Source organism: Dermacentor andersoni, chromosome 3 (genome assembly GCF_023375885.2).
Source record: "Dermacentor andersoni chromosome 3, qqDerAnde1_hic_scaffold, whole genome shotgun sequence".
NCBI lineage: Eukaryota > Metazoa > Arthropoda > Arachnida > Ixodida > Ixodidae > Dermacentor > Dermacentor andersoni.
Window position 1 is genome coordinate 139,268,839 of NC_092816.1, and position 19,954 is coordinate 139,288,792.

At 47.4% G+C, this 19,954-nt stretch overlaps 1 protein-coding gene across 1 annotated transcript in view; it reads right to left on the reverse strand.

The window, feature by feature from the left end:
* Positions 1-2,442: 2,442 nt before the first annotated feature.
* Positions 2,443-19,954, reverse strand: part of LOC126525153 (beta-1,3-glucosyltransferase) — a 39,123-nt gene continuing 21,611 nt past the window's right edge. The window contains exons 6-12 of the mRNA XM_050173212.3: positions 13,818-13,878; positions 12,668-12,787; positions 10,381-10,450; positions 7,406-7,616; positions 6,346-6,468; positions 5,249-5,393; positions 2,443-2,940 (exon numbers count right to left, since the gene is read on the reverse strand). Of these exons, the coding sequence (XP_050029169.2) occupies positions 2,794-2,940; positions 5,249-5,393; positions 6,346-6,468; positions 7,406-7,616; positions 10,381-10,450; positions 12,668-12,787; positions 13,818-13,878 (877 nt within the window). The 3' untranslated portion in view covers positions 2,443-2,793. The remainder of the gene's footprint in view (positions 2,941-5,248; positions 5,394-6,345; positions 6,469-7,405; positions 7,617-10,380; positions 10,451-12,667; positions 12,788-13,817; positions 13,879-19,954) is intronic.

Genomic DNA, 19,954 nt, shown 5'->3' on the forward strand with positions numbered 1-19,954 from the left:
CGAGAGCAATGCCGAAAGTCCGCCTCGTTCTTCTCCAAGGTTGCGCTGGACACTGAGCGCGTGGAACGACCGGTCGCTCCAAGAAACAACAGTGGTAGGTACTGCTCACCAAATATAGGCAGCGTCACAAGCGTAGTTTAGCACCACCACCAACGAATGAGCATGATCTCGAGTCACGCTGAACGGTAGCCACCACGACTTCCGCACGAAGGCTTGGGCGCCCAAGCGAAACAAGGGAGAGTCGTAACGAACGCTGAACGGGAGCGGTAACTACGCTGCCGAAACCTACTAAACTGGAGAAACTCTGACAGCGTCGAACTTGCTCGCTTCTCGCAACAACGCAGCCCACAGCGCGCCTTGTTTGACTTGCTAGAGCGAAAGGGAATGCTAACACGGCATGCACTATACTCGCAAGTGCATGCCCGGATGCTTCGGACCTTGCAGCGATCTTTCCCCAACTTACCTTCCAAGTCTGCTTAATGCCAAGCAGAGGAAATGCATGGACGGTGAGGGAGGGAGGGGGGGGGGGGGGGGGGAGAGTATGGCGCCGGTAGACGGGATGCAGCGCGACGCCGACTTTCGCTGCCGGTAATCCAGGAGGCGCGCGTTCGTGAAGGGTAGGGGGAAATCGCATTTGCAGCCCAAAGCCGCGTATTCCCGTGCTTGTCCTTATTTCCTATGCACTGGTGTGATGTATCGAATACCAAATTGACGTCCCCGCCGCGAATTCACACATATTTTTCTTTGTGTTTAGGTTTGTTTAGGCTTGGAGATTTGGTTTAGCTTTAGCCATTTATGACTTCAGGTCAGTTAAAAGTGGGCCTCGACGTGCATCTGCGCTACAGATATTTCCTGCCAGCGCAGTTCAAAACTTGACTTTAAACCCACCGCGCACACGATCTTCTGAGCGACTTTTCTGTACTTCAACAATATGAATCGCCTTTTCCTCATTTAAGCTCACATCGTCACTGCGCCCTCCCTCCCCCTCACCTCACAACGTCCGCCCTCCCTCGCCTCACACTTACCTATCTTTCTGAAGGCGAACCTTACCTCACCCACAACCGAAAGCAAAATGCAAAGAGATGACGAGCAACGGAAGTTACAAGGCACTTCGCGAAACGTCGTAGAATGTATGCGTAATAGATGCTTATAGCCATGCCTTGGGGGCATGCTTTGAAGGGCAGCGCTTGCAACGGTGACCGACTGCGTTTTGCCTAAATACGCGATCCTCTCCACACGTTTGCAAAATCAATTGTGCTGGAGAGCAACATATCATTTTTAACTTACCGTAATCTAAGACAAAATTGATGATAAATGATATTAACGCGGTAGCGTCAAAGGCTCCGTGTCGCAGAATATCCGCCGTCGGCGTCCACTGTCGGCTGTCTTTTCGACAAAAATCGTTCAGAACCACGCGTATTCTTTAGGGCACTAAAGTTATTCTTCGATTATTAAAGTTGCTCATACCTTGTCTTTCGTTCTTCACAAAGTGTTTTTTCGTAATTTTGAGAATGGCAGCCCACAAACAGATGTAATGAAACAAAACGCCGACAGCGCAGGCCTTTTATGCTGTCTTCTCAGACTGAAACAGTAAAAGTGCGAAACAGTAACAGGAGATCGGCCCACGCGAGAGGCCGCGTTTCAACCAGAAAGATCGCCCCCGTGCATAGATTTCGCCGCCAACGTTTCACGGTAAACATTACGGTTACATAAGCTACAGTTGCCCGGAAGCGTGAGAACCAGTCAGGGAGTTCTGAATGCTATTGCGTTCCACTCTTAAAGGCGAAACTTAAGCGTCCTCCAAATTTTGTAACGGCCGTTATCAGTGTGTCTGCGTTGCCAAAATAAAACATCGCAGCCTGTGAAAATATGTCTCTAAACAAGTGCACCATGGATGCTTTCATGTTTTGCGCCCCTTAAAAAAAAAAAAAAAAGGAGACTGCGTCGAGGGACTGTTGTACAGCTTTCCATACCGCAATGGTGTGCCAAGAGCGGAAGTTGCACGACAGCTCAGCGCTCACCAGCAGCATGGTACTTGTTGAAGAGAATGGAATTTAGGCTGAAAATAGGGTGTGTGACGCGTGTAACTGACCCGCGTCCGGCTTCAACTACGCATTGCTGCAGTGGCATGAGTTCGCGATCTCTAATGACAGCGGCGGCGAGGATGAGGAAGGTGACGGCGGCGGCGTAATGGGAGGCAGGGAAAGAGAGAGAATTATCAGAAGGCGACAGCTAGGAAGCTGGCCTGAACCATGCAGTGTGTCCTAACGGTGAGGAATTAACGAAATGATGTGATTAAAAAAAAAAAAAAACGCTCACGCACTAGGACGCACACCTGCGCGAAAGGCACTCGTTGAGGCTTGTGTCCCGCAGGAATGCAAATGCATAAAAAAAGAAGCTCATTCGCGAGGACTTCGGTTCTGCCACAGTAAAAAGCAAAAAAAGAAGAAAGAAAAAGATTTATTTGAAGGCACTTGAAAACGCTCTAATACACTGAACTTATGTACCTTCACTAGAACACTTGTACATACAAGTGAATATGAGCAGCTTGATTTATTAGCTGCCCTCTCTTTCGTTCGTAGCTGCTTACAAAAGTTTTCTAAACTACAGCGCAGCGATCTGCTTTCGCTTTACATAACATGTAAAAACAGCTGCAGTGAGCTTCGCAATTATATACGGTACGACAAGTGGTCGCCAGAGAGGCCGACCCACTCTGATAAGCGCTTGGCTTTCGTTATCTGCTCCCGCGAAACGAACCGGTTCTATAGCTGCAACTAAGGTATACTGATGATGTCAGAGTTCTTCATGTCGGGTAGCGTTGTATGGAATCTCCGCAAGCCACTTCCGGTAGGCAGCAACTGGGTCCATCATCCAAAACTTGTGGAACGAGATGGGCCGCTGATGAGACAGGAGCTGACGACTGTAGTCATCTGGTCTCGCCTACAAGAAACGCAGAATTTCTGTGCCGTAAGTGCGAAAAGATAAACAACTGCACGAGTGCACAAATGTCAATATACTGTCTAGCTATAGAGCCCGCCTACATGTGTACAATAGTAAGCACGAACGTGGTAAATAAATTTATCGTTACCCTAATTGGCCTTGCCCACAAAACAACCTAGATGTCGATAGTCGTTTGCAGGATAAACACATACGGCGTTCTGACGTATAATACGTATGGCGTTTGCAGAAGTCGCTAATTAACCTTCGATTCAACAGTGACGACTGAATGATTCGCCAGATTCGCCAGACTATACATGTATACTTGTGTCGCAAGGCGTCGTTAATTCCAGAGGTTGCAAATATATATCGATAGTGACAGTATAAATGCGACGAGAAAACAAACAAACAAAACAGGGATCCGAGGCTCGTTGAGTGGTGGGGAATATCCTTTTTCTTCAAGTTAGGCGGAAAAAGCTTTAGCGGATATTTATATATATATATATATATATATATATATATATATATATATATATATATATATATATATATATATATATATAAAAGCGTAAAGGACATATCATGAACAGCGTCAACTAAAACCGAAACCCTAGAAGTTCGCAAGCATTTCCAAATAGAATCTGTAGCTGGGGTTGTAGTCGTTATGGATAATATCGCTCAAGTCTGCAGAAGCTTGCACGAATATATAGCTATAGGAACTCCGAGCACGCCCTATCGCCAGCTGGTGAGCAGCCCGCCCGGTCTACCAAGGTTCATTACAATTTTTTGTAATCGATTAAAGGATTTAGAAATTTACCATGCACTTTTTAGAGATCCCACCGATATGTACACAAGGTCTCCTCGGGTCCCGCCAAGTGTCACCTAGACACACCTCGTCTGCCTGAGGCGATCGTTGATAAAAATCATCCGCACACACTCGGACCGTCAGGAGGGCGGAGGACGGGTACGAGCGTGGAGGAGCTCCAACTGCTGACGCTGCCAGATATTCTGAATAGTTCAATAAAGACTGCATACCGACATTCGTCTAAGATGCGCCGTTTTTTTTTCTTTTAAGTTTGGCCCAATAGATAATTGTCACGGGCGCAGTTTTTTCACCATGATGGTATCCAAACTTGACGGGCACGATGGCGTCAGTGTACCATATCAGCTCCCAGTGCATCTTACTGATTTTTTACGGTGACTGATTTTCACTAGATAATTACTGTTATTGTAATTCGGTGCGATATGTGCCTGTTTTGTTATCGTGTTGTTACTGTTCTTGTTTACGCAGCTTCTCGACATGTTCGTACCCCAACATGGCGGCCACGATGACGCGCGCGGTTGTCACGTGATAAACGCACGCTGGCACGAAGGCTGCTTGGAGAAGGCACCTTCGCCACTCTAACTTGAAATCATCTCCATCTACTTTTCTCTCTGTATACACTCGGATAAGTGTCGTTATCGTTGATATTTGAACAGAGGCAAATATTTAACCTTTGAACAGCGAATTCTCGAATCGCATAGGAACCGCGTAGCAAACACCATTCGATTTGTATTCGCGAATATTCGCACACCCCTAAATTTGGCCTTCACGACGTAATCGACTACCCGCAAGTTCTCCCTCCGAATGAGCGAAAGTAGAGTTTTGAAAATAATCTATCAAGAATTCGTCTACGCTATTTTAGCGTTGCTGCTGAGCGTCGCTTTAAAAACTAATTCAAATTTTTGCGTGCTGGTGTGTTGAGACAGCGAGCACGCAGCACATAAATCACGGGTATACTTTTTCTGCAGCTGTGTCCCGTAAGAGCTGTGTAAACGCAGCCCTTTGGGAGGCGCAACTGACGCACCTACGCACAGTCGCGTTCAATATGAGCTGCAACGCGGTGCTCGTGGCAGAAGGGGCGCCTAAGGTGTTGCCGACATACGAAAAATTGGTTTGACAAATAGCAGTATTTTGAACGGTGTTCAGTGCTCCAAATTTTTGTATGTCGGCGTTGATGTGCAGTCTTGGGAGCCGGGCCGTTCGACTACGGGCACAGTGTTGCAGCTCATATTGAACGCGACTGTACATGCACGCAATATCAGCACAAGTTCAAGCACGAACCAGCCGGAAGGGACTAGGCTGCGTTCTTGCGTTTCCAGCTTCACCAGCGTTAGTATCGGCGATGCAAATCTGCGTATGTGCCCACATGATGCTTAAAGACCGGTTACGGAACGACAGCATTCGGCACTCCCTTGTGATTACGGGGAAGGTTCCGTTTGCTTTTTTCTGTCCGCGTTATACATCTCATGCTGACGTAGACGCGTATACCTGGTGGAACAGCGGCGAATGCGTGATGGGAATGCCCAGCTGTTTGAGGCACACTCCCAAGGTCATGTCGTCAGGAGAGTCGGCCTTCGAACACGAGCATGGCGAGTTGATGATCCGCTCGACGGTCTTGCGGCTGAACACCATCCTGTAGGTAAAGCACACGCCGGCTAGTGAGGCTGCTTTGCCTCACATGCGTGCACAATAGCAAAAAGAAAAAAAAAGGAACCGCATCCTGTGGAAACTGTACACAACTAAACGAAGGACGCAGGAAGTAAAAAAATAAAATAATAAAGCGTGAAGAAGAAAAAAGAAATGTCTTGGACAGTAAAAGGGAAACCATACATGCAAGAAGTAATCAGAAGAGGTCAAATCCTTGATCGATGTTTTACTGTCCCTATGACGGCTAACGCAGTGCAACGCAGCTATTGGCACACCGACAAGGAACAGAACGTTGTCGTTACCTTGGCGTCGGCCATCATCCACACCGAAGGTTGTCAGAGCGCCCTTGGCGGTTCTCGAATACCAGCAGCACGTGCGACAGCCTCTCGCTGCGCGCTGATCTGCCATATGTGCGTACACGCTCACTTCCTTTTCTGCCTTCTCCCCGCCTCTTCATTTCCATTTCTCCTCTACCCCGTGCATGGTAGCGAAACGGGAACGAATCTATTTCAGTCTTTCTTTCTCCCTTTTCAGTTATCGTGCTGACAGGTAGACTGTCTTGCTGATCGCGAGCACCGAAACTTGGTTTAGTAAAACTACGCAACTGTGCACGTATGCTGAAACAGACGAAATAATAATAATAATAATAATAATAATAATAATAATAATAATAATAATAATAATAATAATAATAATAATAATAATAATAATAATAATAATAATAATACACCCACGGTATATAGTCACAATCTCTCCCTCATACTGTCTCGTGTGCGACCGGTTTGTACGAGCCATATATTTTTTTTTCATCACGGCTATTTGTAACCTCTACAAATCTGCGCTCGCCAGGGTCGAATGTGAAATCTCGCCATATACTCTCATCGAACTGAGGGCTGCTTTATTTTTGATGGCTACAGCGAGACACTGAAAGTGCCTACCCCGAGCCTCCCGTGAGGTAGTCGTAGCCGCGCCCAGTAGCTGCACCAAATCCGTAGCGCTCGCCGAGCGCCACGTCGTCTTCCCAGTCGAAGCAACTCAACAGGTCCAGGAGGCGCGGTATGCTGGAAGAAGGGGGATAGCACGTTATGGCCAAAGCGCAGGGAGATCCGTAATTCCCAAAGCACACATTTTGCATGTCACGCTGCGGAAGTAATCGCCTACGCACTATATTCTGAATTGTGATATTGTCCGCCAATTGGAAAGCCCACGGAAGGCAACAGCTCGACCATAGTTTCATTTGTTTTTTCCCGCAGATACAACTCTCAGGAACGAATGCAACTCTCGCCTAAACAGTTAACACAACAACCGAATTCAAGTTAACCGCATCTATGCGACAGAATTTTCATATCCATAACATATAACTTGGGCTGAGAGATTTACACGATGTTACCACGAAACTCTGCAAACGTCAACGAGGCCCATATTTACGCTGGCACACTCACCGCAGTTAAGCACCTTCCATAAAAGGTCAAAACGTTACGCATAATTAAGTCTACGTGAGTTCACCACGAGAGGCTACTCGGTGCGGGAACACGATCAGGACCGGTGCAACGACTTTGCGGGCCGAAATGTTTGCTCACTCTCTCGCCAGGAGCCCTTCGCATTTACCATTCCCTCTAACTGGTGCATGCGAGGTCTGCGATAGTTACAAAACGAAGGAGGGGAGAGAATCGAGCAATGACCGTGTCACTATAGAGGTATGTCGTAGAGGTGGGGCTCAGCAGCGGTAAAGAGTAGTGCTCCTGTATGTGCTCCCTGCCGGACAGGAACACTTCAGCACGTATAAGGCTTGTACAGAGCATACATATAGAAAAGCAGCAGCAACGGGCACCCGTCCTTTTGAAGACTACGCGCTATCGTGAGCTCAGCCGCCAACAGCTGCAGTCCTGCTCGCTGGGATACGCGGTCTCATAGGAAGACGGAGGGTTTACTGTGGACATTGCCGGCGGACCCACACGCGTCCGTGCATAGCGTGCGTGAAAGGGCGCGTGCACGTGCCTGATGAGGGAGTCGTCGTCGGCCACGAGCAGCCAGCGCTCGAGCAGACCGTGCGACACGACGTGCCTCAGAATGGCCAGCGTCTTGGCGCAGTGACCGCGTTCCACGTTGGCCACGCCTACCGTGACGGTCGGCACGCGGTCGTCCTCCACGTCGCTGAAGAAGAGCACCCGGTGAGCGTCCCCGGCCCACGTCGCCTTGATCACCGGCACTGGGCAGAACAGCGCAAGGTCGCTGGCGATATAGTTTTCGAAGGCGACGCCGATGCGAGGCGCAATACGCGTAGCCGGAAGCGCCGACGATGACGCGCGATAACGTGGAATTTCGTGTCTGTGTTTGAACGTACGTGTGCCTGCGTCCGCATAAACTTGAACTGCAAGATCAGCCCGTTGTACGCGTCGTCTCCTAGACCATATGGGCCCGTTTAGTCATCTGGATATCATTAATCACCTGGCCCAGCAAGCAATCTTATATGCTGAGTTCTAGGTTCACACGCTGCTTTCTTGAGCCTGCAAGAACAGGGAAGTTGCTTTCTAAAACACGAAACGATGATCCTAAACAGGAGCAAAGCAGCACTGCTGAAGACCTATAGGGTCTGTGAGCCCTAGCATGTGGACAATGCCAAGAATATATAAACAGGGCGCCTTTTCTTTTAGCTGTGCCAAATTAAAAAAATAACGACACCTGTGGCGGTAGCACAATTTTAACCCTTGAACGCACTTGATGAGGCGGACATTACTTCCACGAGAAATCAAATGCATAAGTGACTAATTAACAAAAGTTAACTAATGAAGCTTCTCACTAATCAATTTACATCACATAGGGCAATTTCCGAATTGTAGCTGGTGAATTGACAGGGCACGTCGACTTGAATTCTGAGGATGGCCCCGGTTTCAGGCTACGTGCCGTCATATTTGCAGTAAAAATGCACTATTGTTCCATTCACTTTTTAAAGACAAAGCTGTCTTATGCATTGAAGCACGAAATTAACTGGAACGCCAATGTATATCGTCGCCACAGGTGATTTTTTTAAACATCGGTGCAGAAAAAAATTAGAAAAAACACACCTAGCAAGGTATACTGCTAAAGAGGCAATCGATATTTGCTCATCCAACACTCTTGTTTTCTAGAGAACATTTAACGCCATTGATTATTAGAACTTAGCGACTCTCAACCCACTAGCGACACTTACTGGCCACCGGCTTCGTTTCCGCCCATTTTCCTGTATATATATATATATATATATATATATATATATATATATATATATATACTTGACGTAATAGTTCTGCGAAAACCCGCAAGGTGGAGAGAGGTAATTAATAAAAGGAATATCAGACATCCACCCATTCGTAGCAATTGCTGCAAAAGAAACCTATACGGGTTCCTCGAAAGAAATTGCTACGAATGGGTGGATATCTGATTTTCCCTTTATTATATATATATATATATATATATATATATATATATACATATATATATATATATATATATATATATATATATATATATAAAGCCAACAGTGACTCATCTTTTTTTTTTTTTTTTTACTGTTTGGTTACCTATCGGAATTTGTCATGCTGTTTCACACTTTCGAACAGAGACAACACAGAAACCCCAACATATTTTTCACAGGTGCGGCTAAGCGACGACGTGCTGATAGCATAGCTCCGTGACTGAAGGGCTTCTGATGGACTTCGTGTCTCACTTTCTTTTCCCGTCATTTCGACGTTATTTCGTTACTGTCGTCATCACAATCAACATTATCGTCTGCTGTAGGCAGCGAAACTGCCGGCCTCTTCATTCCATCGAGTCCGTACCGGAATCCAACACAACCTTTCTGGCCGACCGAATGCTCGATTGATTGGTTGATTGATTGATTGATCGATTGTGCTTAACGTCCCGAAACACACAGGAGCTAATGAGAGAGACCTTAGTGGAAGGCTCTGGACTAATCTCGACCGCCCGGGGTGTATTCCTGTCGTTCCACCACCCAAAGCGCGATACACGAGCGTTTCCACATCCCACTCCCGACAGAATGCATGCAACCATGCATGCACCGCAGCCAGCAGTCGAAGCCGCGTCCTCATACTCGGAAACGACCACGGCCGCTGAGAAACGGCGGCGGGTGATCGGCCACTTCGAAGCGAATTAACGTGAAGATAGAGGTTCCTGGGCGAGCTAACTTCATGCCAGCTTCCCTTTTACGTCTCGTTGTTGCCGGAAGCATTAATTGGCAGGACGGTAAGTAAAGCCGGTGGTACACATTTAATTGGGCGAGATTCTGCAGGCGCAAACCTCGTCGAAATGTTCGAGGCCAGTGTGCGCCTGGAGACATCTGTCGTCGGTACGCGCATGCACTGCAGCGCCAGTAGAATTTTCGCCGTTCCAAGAGCGCCAGAAATTGAGAGGGAGAGTATAACTCACTCTCGTTGAATAAAACTCGGTTGACAGTTTGCGCTTCACTTGTCGCGTGTTCCTTGCTTTCCACTAACTTCGCGTGTCACCGTGACTACCACAGCGCAGCAGAACCATAATGTACTACAGAAGCTACAGAAGGGCTCGAGAAAGACCTACTTCGATACTGCTACAACGACTGTAATATCATTAGCGTGTTTCCAGCTTAGCTAAAACTTCCTGCAAGCATTTCAGAGAGTAGAAATAAAAAAGAAAGAGAAAGAAACGCAAACAGATTGTTGGGGTAGACACACGGTTGTGGGCTGAGATGTCCTGGTGCAGAAATTCAGCAAGATAGACATTCAACAATCATATTTCACATACAAGTAACAGCCCAATTTTATTTAACCACAGTGAGCACTGTTACAAGTGCGCACTTACATTATTAGTGCAAATCTGGATTTAGCAAGCATAGCCAGTTTTTTAAAAACTAAAGTTGCGTAAGTGGCTGTGTATCACCAAAAGTAGCTGTAAACCTTCAACATATTCCCGTCAAGTGTGCTCATCTAATGTCCTACCTCGGTCTTTATGAAATTGGTTGCATGTCTTGACTGCGACCGTCAGGGCTTCTTTGGGCACATGTTCGGCCTGCGAGAAGAAAGTAATGATTGCAATACTGGCTCGACAACAACAAGCCAGATATTTTCTCTTCTATCTTACAGTTCCATAAAGTATCACTAGACCCACCTCTAAGTTATAAGGTCGTCGCCTTGGCGGAGTGCACACACACACACACACACACACACACACACACACACACACACACACACACACACACACACACACACACACACACACACACACACATATATATATATATATATATATATATATATATATATATATATAGTTTGAGAAATGTGCAGGGACACGTTCAACAGCAAAAACAGACATTTCGTTGCGACGTTTCTGCAGAATGCGGCCATCTTTCTTTGTCCAGAAAGGCGAACAGCACTCGAACCACCGCAATTCTATCACTGTAATGTTTCAACAAGAGACCTTTGAGGATATAAATACACAAATATATAAATAAGTAAATATATGGGCGACCAGCGCTGGAACCGCTTGCCAACTGCAGCCCCGCAACACACAGCCCATAGCGAGCGGAGGATACATTCTTCAGTAGCACATACTGCGGTCTGGCATCAGCAAATGAACCGCTCAACTTGATGCACATGTGTCCAGTCCCTGGCATGACTGGGCACCGAAGTGTTATAAAATTTGGAGGACGCTTAAGCTTCGCCTTTATGAGTGGAACGCGATAGCACTCAAATATCCCTGCCTGTATGGTTCTCACGTTTCCCGGCACCTGCAGTTTATGTGTAACCGTAGTGTATACCGGGAAACCATGGGGGCCGGAACTTGAATTAGGAAGGAACAGCGGCCAACTAAGACGACCACCAGAGGGAGAACGACGCAGGACAAGGATGGCGCTTGTCCTGTGTCGTTCTCCCTCTCGTGGTCGTCTTAGTTGGCGCTGTTCCTTCCTAATTCAAGTATGCGCCATCTAGCCCAAATGAATGTTGTTCTGAACCATGGGGGGACGCTGGCGGCGAAGGCTATGCACTAAGGCGAGCTTCCTGGTACTATGGTACTACTAGCTGGACGCATCGGGCTAAAGCAAATGTTGATACAAGCGCGCGTATGTTCACGTTCAAAGTGTCGTGCCATTGTGGTGAGCCCTCTGTGCCAAACAGTGGCAGCGTATGAAAAGCGAAGCGAAGCTTTTGATATGCTAAACTTTGCCGGGTTTAGTGACCACGGCCGCTGCGTCTTGGCTGTTCCCTTGCCGAATAGGCCAGCCATGCACAGCGGAGCACGCGCGCTGCTGGGTTCCTTGCAGCACCATCAGATGGCGCTCGACTCCGCGAATCCGCGGCAGCTGGGGGCGATGCCGGCAGTGAGGGGAAAAAAATTCAGTAGAGACGGTTAATACTGCTTACGTGTAGGGATGCGAAAGCATTTTAGTCGCTTAGGTGAAATATTTTCGATTGATGTTTTCGACATGCATTAAAGTTCTTTCTGCTGTATCGGTGTGTGTGTGTGTGTGCGTATACGTTGGCCTCAGGCTGTAAACAAGCGAACCAATTTGCTGCAGAACGATGAATCTTATTTCGTGCCTAGTGGTAGGTCTGTCGTGACTATGTCGCCTTCTTTTGTGTTCCCTTTACTTCGTCTTCTGAGGCGTGCTTCCGTGGCCGACCACCTTTCACAGCTACCGCTGAAGTAGACGCTTCGGAGCGCATCGCAGTTGACACAGCACCGATGAAATCCGAAGAAAAAGCGACACGTGGGACGCAGCGATGTGACGTGCGCAATGACGCACGCACTATATAGGCGAACTTCATTTTATACATTCCTGATTTGGCGCCAAGAGTTAGTTTCCCGCGCGCACGTCACTGATGGGGCCACTCTCATTGGTCTCCGCCGTTCGCGGCTCGCATCTTTCATCTCACGCTGTGCGTTCGCTCTTTCATCTTTCGCTGTGCTCGTTCGCTCGGTTAAGCCGCAGCAGCCGACGCTCGCCGCAGGAACGGGCGCCTAAGAGCTGCGCTATTAAAGATTGGAGATCACTGGTGACTATATGACTGATATCTAAGATGACGATCGAAGAACTAACTGTTTTGTCCGCTAATACTACTGCCAGTGGTACTACTGCTACTGCAAACGCTCTATTTCATGGTTATCACCGCCGTCGTCGTCAACGTCATTATGATTATTATTATTATTATTATTATTACTGAATTCCTCTCCATTGTGCGGCTCACTGTCAGTCCGTAATTGAGTGCGGAAGAATGGACTCACACACGATGGCGCCTGTACAGAGGTCCAGGTGGCGCAGCCCTCGCTGCGTTCCCCAAGGCAGAAGGACTCGGCGTGTTCCAGTAGCAGGCCTCCACAGTGGTCCCTCAGAAATTTGGCTATCTGCGTTTCGTAGACGAGGACAAGCAGATGGGTGAAGTCCTTGGCACCATCTCCTCGCATCATCCCTGAACATGAACACTGTATACCATGGCCTAGCAAGGCTTGATCAAGAAGTCCGGACCGTTTCTTAAATTGCAGCCTCAAAAAGAGATGGGAAGCTCTAGCGCGCGAGCAGCTGTATAGGAGACGCTGATATTATATACCGTAGGAGAAATAAGTTCGTGCTACGATGACCAACGTGCACAAACCGCAAAGCTGCGCAAATTCTCGTATATAGCTTATGCAACCATCATAAATGTGCGTCGAATAACGGGTGTTAGAGAAACGAGCGGATAATCTCAAACTTGACGCATGCTATTGCCGAGGAATCCGAGGTTGCAGCGCGACTGTTTTTTATCGCAACTCTCATTTTTTCGCAGGTTCCTTCACTAAACGCACCTTACATCTCCATAGCTTACATATATATCATAGCACTGGCCACACACACCAAGTTGCGCGCCAACATTGTCCGTACTAAAACCTTTTTTTTTTCATCCTTCTATGAAGCAGTCGAACACTGCAACGGACTTCCAACAACGTCACTGTTATCATTATCACACGGCCATAAAGTTTCATGCACAGCGTAACAAGTCATTCACGTTGAGTTATTGCGACAGTTGCATCTTTTCTGTACAACCAACCCTTGATGTAACACCCCGTCAAAGGGTCTTAAAAATTTATTAAAATGAGAAGAACGAAATGGGACACAGTCTTGTTCGAGGCGTAGTCTATAGGATTTACCGCTTCGCCACCGGCAAATTCTCCGCTAAACATGCGGTGCTCGTGCCTACACCGAACAGACCACGCAGCAGAAAAAAATAGGCGACCGTGCCTCCCTAATGTGCTAAATCGTGAGGCGACGAGGCGTGGTCTCGATGCAATCAACGCACGAAGCGGTGGCTTTTGTGGATGATGATTAGCATCCAATTGATGAATATTATGCGCGAAAAGCTTGTTCCAAACTCCTTTCGGTGTTTATATTATAGCTCACCTCGTACTGCCGATCGATGGAGAAGTCTTCCGGAGACTCGATGTCTAGTGCTTCAGCCACCCTGGAAATGTTTAGGAGAATGCTGTAAGCGGTCGATTTATGAAAGCTGCCGCAGGTGAACGGTGAGTAATATGTTGCAGTATAAGTATGACCATCTTGCTGCAAGAACGACGTTTCTGCAATTACGTGCTTTCAATTACAAATCATGACGCCGCGAGCACCTGCTTAATAAAAACAGCCGCAGCAAATGCATTAGCACGAGCGGTCAGTATTGAACCGTTATGAAACTCAATTTTCGGATTTCTCCAAATGTCTCTTTTGATTTATTTATTTCTCTCTTTCGTTTTTTTTTTCTTGCAGAGATGCGATGCAGTAAAGATGGTTTTTTACAGAAATCACGAGCCGATGAAGCATTAAACAATTAAGTGCATGTGCACCAAAAACAGAATCAGAAACTACATGAATCAGGCAAAAGTGCTCAGTTACTTTTTCAAAGTTATATCTGCGTTTCTTAATTCAGCGAGAAAAAGGTTCTTTCTCAAAGGAGGCCGAACATTCTTGAGCTGGGAGGAGAAGAAGGATAAAGCACATATTCCAGCTGGCTGCCGCTGGTGGGAGCCGAACCCACAGCCTCCGCATATTACGCGTTCGTTGCACTAGCGATGGTGCAACGCGGCGGCCGCTAGGCAAGAAAGGGGTCAGACAAGAGCCCCGTTTACATGAATGCGACAGTGGCGCATCGCATTTCCAAGCGCATTTGGGAAAGGCGATGCGACGCCGTTTACATGTAGAGCATTAACTCTCGCGAGAACGTAGCGCCACGTGGTGTCGTTTAAGGGAAGTGCAGTCGACTTCCGGTGTAACTGGTTTCCGGTGGTGGGCCGAGTGCACGTTGGTGGCTGAGTGCCGAGAAATAGACAGCTTTAGTTGAGCGTCCGCAACTTATACCGTGCGCTATACGCTATAGTATAACGTACGCTAAGCAGCGCACGTTTTTTAGTTTTAGTTGGCCAGCGAGATCTTGGGATCTCAGAGGCCATATGCCGTCTTTGGGGCTATTTCTCAACTCTAACGATAGGCAGCGCTGACATCTCGAACGTTTCTTTCGTTAGGCTTCAACTCGTTCGAAACGAGAAGCGATCTCGAAAACACCACAAGGTTATCCATAATACTCTGTCGTCGAAGCGGCCTGAGACTAAGCGAAAGCCGTTTGCACAATCATTTGCTGCGAACGAAGCGCATTTTACAAAATAAACGCCAAATTCAATTCGAAGCGGGCAGCCGGGACCGCCGCCATGTTGGTGGCTAATTCCTTCCCATAATTTCTAATGCGACGATCCTGCGTTTACATGCTCCACGAGAGTCGACTCGCGCCCGTAAATCTACCCCCGCCTGGCGCATTAATGCGATGCGCCTTCCTAGCGCATTACCGCTGTTTACATGAATGTGATGCGTTAGAAATGCGATGCGATGCGACACTGTCGCATTCATGTAAACGCGGCTAAGGAGACACAATCTCTCCGATGATATTCATCGGCATCCTTAGACGTATTCAAGCTATTGGGCAGGCTTGGGAGTGAGGATCAACGGCGGATATCTCAACAACCATCGGTTTGCAGATGACATTGTCCTCTTCAGCAACGGAAGTGTTGACTTGAAACAAATTTAAAAAAATTAAATTAAGTTATGGGGTTTTACGTGCCAAAACCACAATCTGATTATGAGGGACGCCGTAGTGGGGGGACACCGGAAATTTAGATCACCTGCAGGCAAACAGAAACACATCTCACTCGATGAGCGCTAACACACGTTGTCAAAACGCTAGCGTGAGGAAGAGGGGCAGCAGCAGCGAGCGAATTTACCTTCGTGCTGCCTCTCGCTTCAACGCGAACTAAGCAGCGAGAAGGCAGCGCACCTGAAGCTATGAGCGCTCGGTGCATCTAGACTTTCATGATAGGGCTCGCGATTTCACGATAGGGATTACATGACAGGGCTCGCGCGGCCGCGCTCAGCCGCGTCATACGCAGTCACCACCAAACTACCCCCTGCCCCCCCTGCTACCCTGCGCGTGGTAGAAGACGGTGTGCTTCTTCCCCGCCTTCCTCCCTTGCGCGTGCAAAATCGAGCCACCATCCTCTGCTCACCCTCGCACGATTTCATTCGCACATACAGCATACGGCGCTCGGCGACAGTGTTATCGCACTTGGACTTTATGCGGAACATCACGGTGACGCCGACCGTGGAATTGCGCCTGGATTGTCCATATAATTGCTGTCGCAATAATGTAATAAAAGTATTCGGCAACTGAAGCGTCCCGTGGCCCATTACTTTCCGCAAAAGAATAAGTAACAAAATCGAACTTTCACCATGCGACAATTTGCTGCGCCGCAACTTGTCGTGTTTCTGACTCAGTAAAGTTCCTCGGTTCGGTCACTATCTGATTGTTTATTTTCGGCCTAATCGCTATCGGGTGTGCTCAGTTTCGATAGATTCGTTTTGCCGCGCACATGGCTTGGAACGCAGATGTTCTACAATTTGTAATAGCTTGTACCAAAGACCTAGTATCGCTCACTCGCTTACTGTCTGGACCGTCACGAACTCAAAAGGGGCTTTATGGCGGAACGGTTCAGATTCGAACATTCGCGTGAAGTCGGTGTAGTCGCCATCACAGATGCTTCGGCGCATCGATTCAAGTGTACGCCCATTCTCTTATTATTGATACTTTAGCGATATAGTGGGCGTAAGCTTGCGTGCTAGTTGAGGTGGATGTGTGATGATTAAGTGCCAGATACTTACTGTGCCAAGAAGCGGTGCTACACTCTTTTTGACTGTGTAATGGGTGGTACTTACTCTTACCAACGTTCAGAGGCTGAAGTTCTTTCTTTGGAGGTTAACGATACAACGCTGGCGGAAGAGTGAATTTTTTTATCCTCGAAGAAAGCCACGCATCGCAAAGGACGGGCGGCAACAAAGTCAGTCCTTGCATAGCAGTGGTCTGTGAAATTGGCCACACAGATTAATTCCGTCCTTGAATATGCCAGTCACTATTTTTGCTGCTAACTACTGCACAAGTCTTACCTCTACCGTTCCACATTTTGCAGCATGATTTAAGCAATAGTCCTTTCGCGATCACCCATGCAGTAGCATTTCCGACAGCTGATCGCACCGCAGCAGCATATAAGCGATAATAGCTAGTTTCGCATTCATGCGCTTTCGCCTGAGGCAACGTGCGACTCCCCATTGGATGATTAGTCTCTTCAGAGCAGGGGCGAGACAGGCCGCTTTTTCACGCGGTATGGCGTAGGGAAGTTGAACCACGTTTCGCGCTGCTGCGTGCGTAATCAGGTAAATTGAAGGAATAATTCGACGCCAGTTATTTCAGTCCACGTAGCCAGTTCGAAATGTAGAAAGAAGGAACTGGACTTTTATGACGGTTCTATTCAGCTTTGCATTGTAGATATGTTCCGTATAAAGTTTGTATACTCAAGAAGATAATTGATATTAGTTTAATTTAATGAAGGAATCGCTTTAGTTTTTTTTTTTTTTTTTTCAAATAATGTCCGCCTGAGTAGATAACTTGTGGTGACGTGATTCGAATAAAATTTGTGCGCTTTTTGTTAAAAATGTGTCCGCTATAAAAAAAAGTCAAAATAAGTTACCATTTAGCAGTAAATGCGAGATAAATGCGTTAGGCATTACGTCGCACCTCTTTGAGGACCCGTATGCATATATTGAAAATCTATAGAGGGCACAGCGCCTAGGAGCGCGGTTGAACGCGATTGGCTGAATTGCCGCCGGCGATGCTCGACGTCCTTGCAACCGCTGTGAAAGTACGTAGCGCCACCCTAACGCCTTTTACGCTAACCTAACCTAACCTGAGCAAACCTATCGTGGGCGACACGCGAAGGCAGCAATTCTCACGGTGTGAAGTCAGAGCGTCGCCGGCGGCGTTATAGCCAATTTTCTCCAATTTACGCTCAGGCGCAGACCATATATATATATATATATATATATATATATATATATATATATATATATATATATATATATATATGGTGGTTCCTTATTGAAGCACACAGAGAAGAGGAGTGGGCTCGGGTGTCAGCGTTCAATTGCCGGCATCTCTCGGGAAGGGGTGCTCGGTCCAACTTTATTTCCACCAGTGGGACAGTGTGATGAGGACAAATATAACTAAGGATGGGAGCGCACCGTTCTCCTCCATATGCCAATTGGCGCTAATGAAGAGAGCGATATGCCTACGATTCCCAGTCATATTGAGGTTACGGGCATAGCATGCGCACTTCACAGTAAGATAGGGGGTGTGCAAGTATTTGAAATTTCGAATGCAAATCGAGTAATCTTTGTTATTTGATTGAGCTAGCTGATTCTTCGTTATTCCTACAAATTTCTCAATTTCATCGCACCACGGAATTCTCTGCAGCTCTCGACTACGCTTACGTTGCCTTGGCACCCGTTCTGTAACTCTAACAGACCAGCGGTTGCCTGCCTTACGCATTACATGGCCTACCCAATTTCTTCCTCTTGAAGACAGCTGGAACATCGGCTACCCCCGTTTGCTCTCTAATCCACACCACCATGTTCGTGTCTCTTAAATTTACCCCTAACATTTTCCATTCCATCATTCGTTGCATGGTCCTTAACTTCTTCTCAAGCTTATTAGTTAACCTCCAAGTTCCTGCCCCACGTGTTAGTACCGGTGGAATGCCATGACTGTATACTTTTCTTTTTCAGGGATAGCGGTAAGCTGCCGGTCATGATTTGGTAATGCGTGTCGTACGCGCTCCAACCCATTTGTATTCTTCTCTAAATTTCCTTCTCATGATCAGGGTGAGCAATTGATCTGGATAAACGCACTCCTATAGCTGCGCAGATTCTAGAGGCTGACTGCCGATCACGAATTTTTGCTGTCTCGCCAGGCTATTGAGCATTACCTTCGTCGTCTGCGTATCGCCACGTAGCCTGCATTCGAGCACCACGCAGGTTGCCTTGGACGCCGCAAGCGTTGCAACAACGGGAAACGCCAACAGCGCCCATCACGACACGCGGGGTGCGCGAGGCCTGCGTGCGCACGAGCTCCCACCGAGGAGCTGGCCCGCTCCACGCCTCTCCTTCTTAATAAATGCTTTCCACCACCACCACCGCTGCAGTGGGAAACCACCGCGTGTGGCTCGGCCGCAAGCGGCATTCGAGGGCAGTGGCACGCGACAGAGGACGTCTTCGACGGCCGTCGCTGCGCAGGGAACGGCGCGATCTTCTTTAATTCTGGGCGCAAGTCCGCCGCTTGATCCCCTTAATAAATGTTTTATTTTTATAAACCCGTGCTGGCCAAAAGCGCTACAATAATAATATTCAACCCTGACCGTATGGGCACGCGTGACACCACGCTTGTTAATTTAGTTGTAAACGAATGTTTACGAGTTTATACGCCCGATAAAACTACAATATCCTTACCTCGTATAGCTGTCCACTAATTTGCTATCGCAGTCGATGCTTCGCCTTTGGGGCGAAATTGCGAGTGTTTTGCCAAATAATTAACGAAGAGCAAAGCACACCGATCCTGACTTAATTCATAAGCGTAAGGTTTGGACAGCTTAGAATACATATTTAGCCTCGTTTCTAGTACCAGCACCAATACGCCGCTAGCGCTGTTTGGAAAAAGGGTAATGAGCACCAAAAGCGCTTACATGTCCTCAGCAGCTGTGGCTTAAACTTCGTGTCATCCATCCGCCGTCTACAATACTCGCCGAAACAGAGGCTTGATGAGCCGCACCGATGTCATGCACATCCATTGCAAACAGAGGCAACGGAGGCAACTGACGCAAGCAACGGACACGTCACCACGTGATCAAACATGACGGTGTCCACGGTATCGCCATGAAAATGGCCTATAAATATGTGCCGAAAAGTTTGTACTCAAGAAGGTAATCGATGTAATTAATTTAATAAATGAATGAAATGCTTTGATTCTTCTTGCAAATCATGTCCGCCTGGGCAGATATTTAATCTGAAGTGACGTAATCCGAGACAATCTTGTAGGCTTATTTTTAAAAATGTGTACGACATAAGAAAAAGTACACCCGGCTCGTTCACATGCTGCTGGCTGTTCTCTCATCACC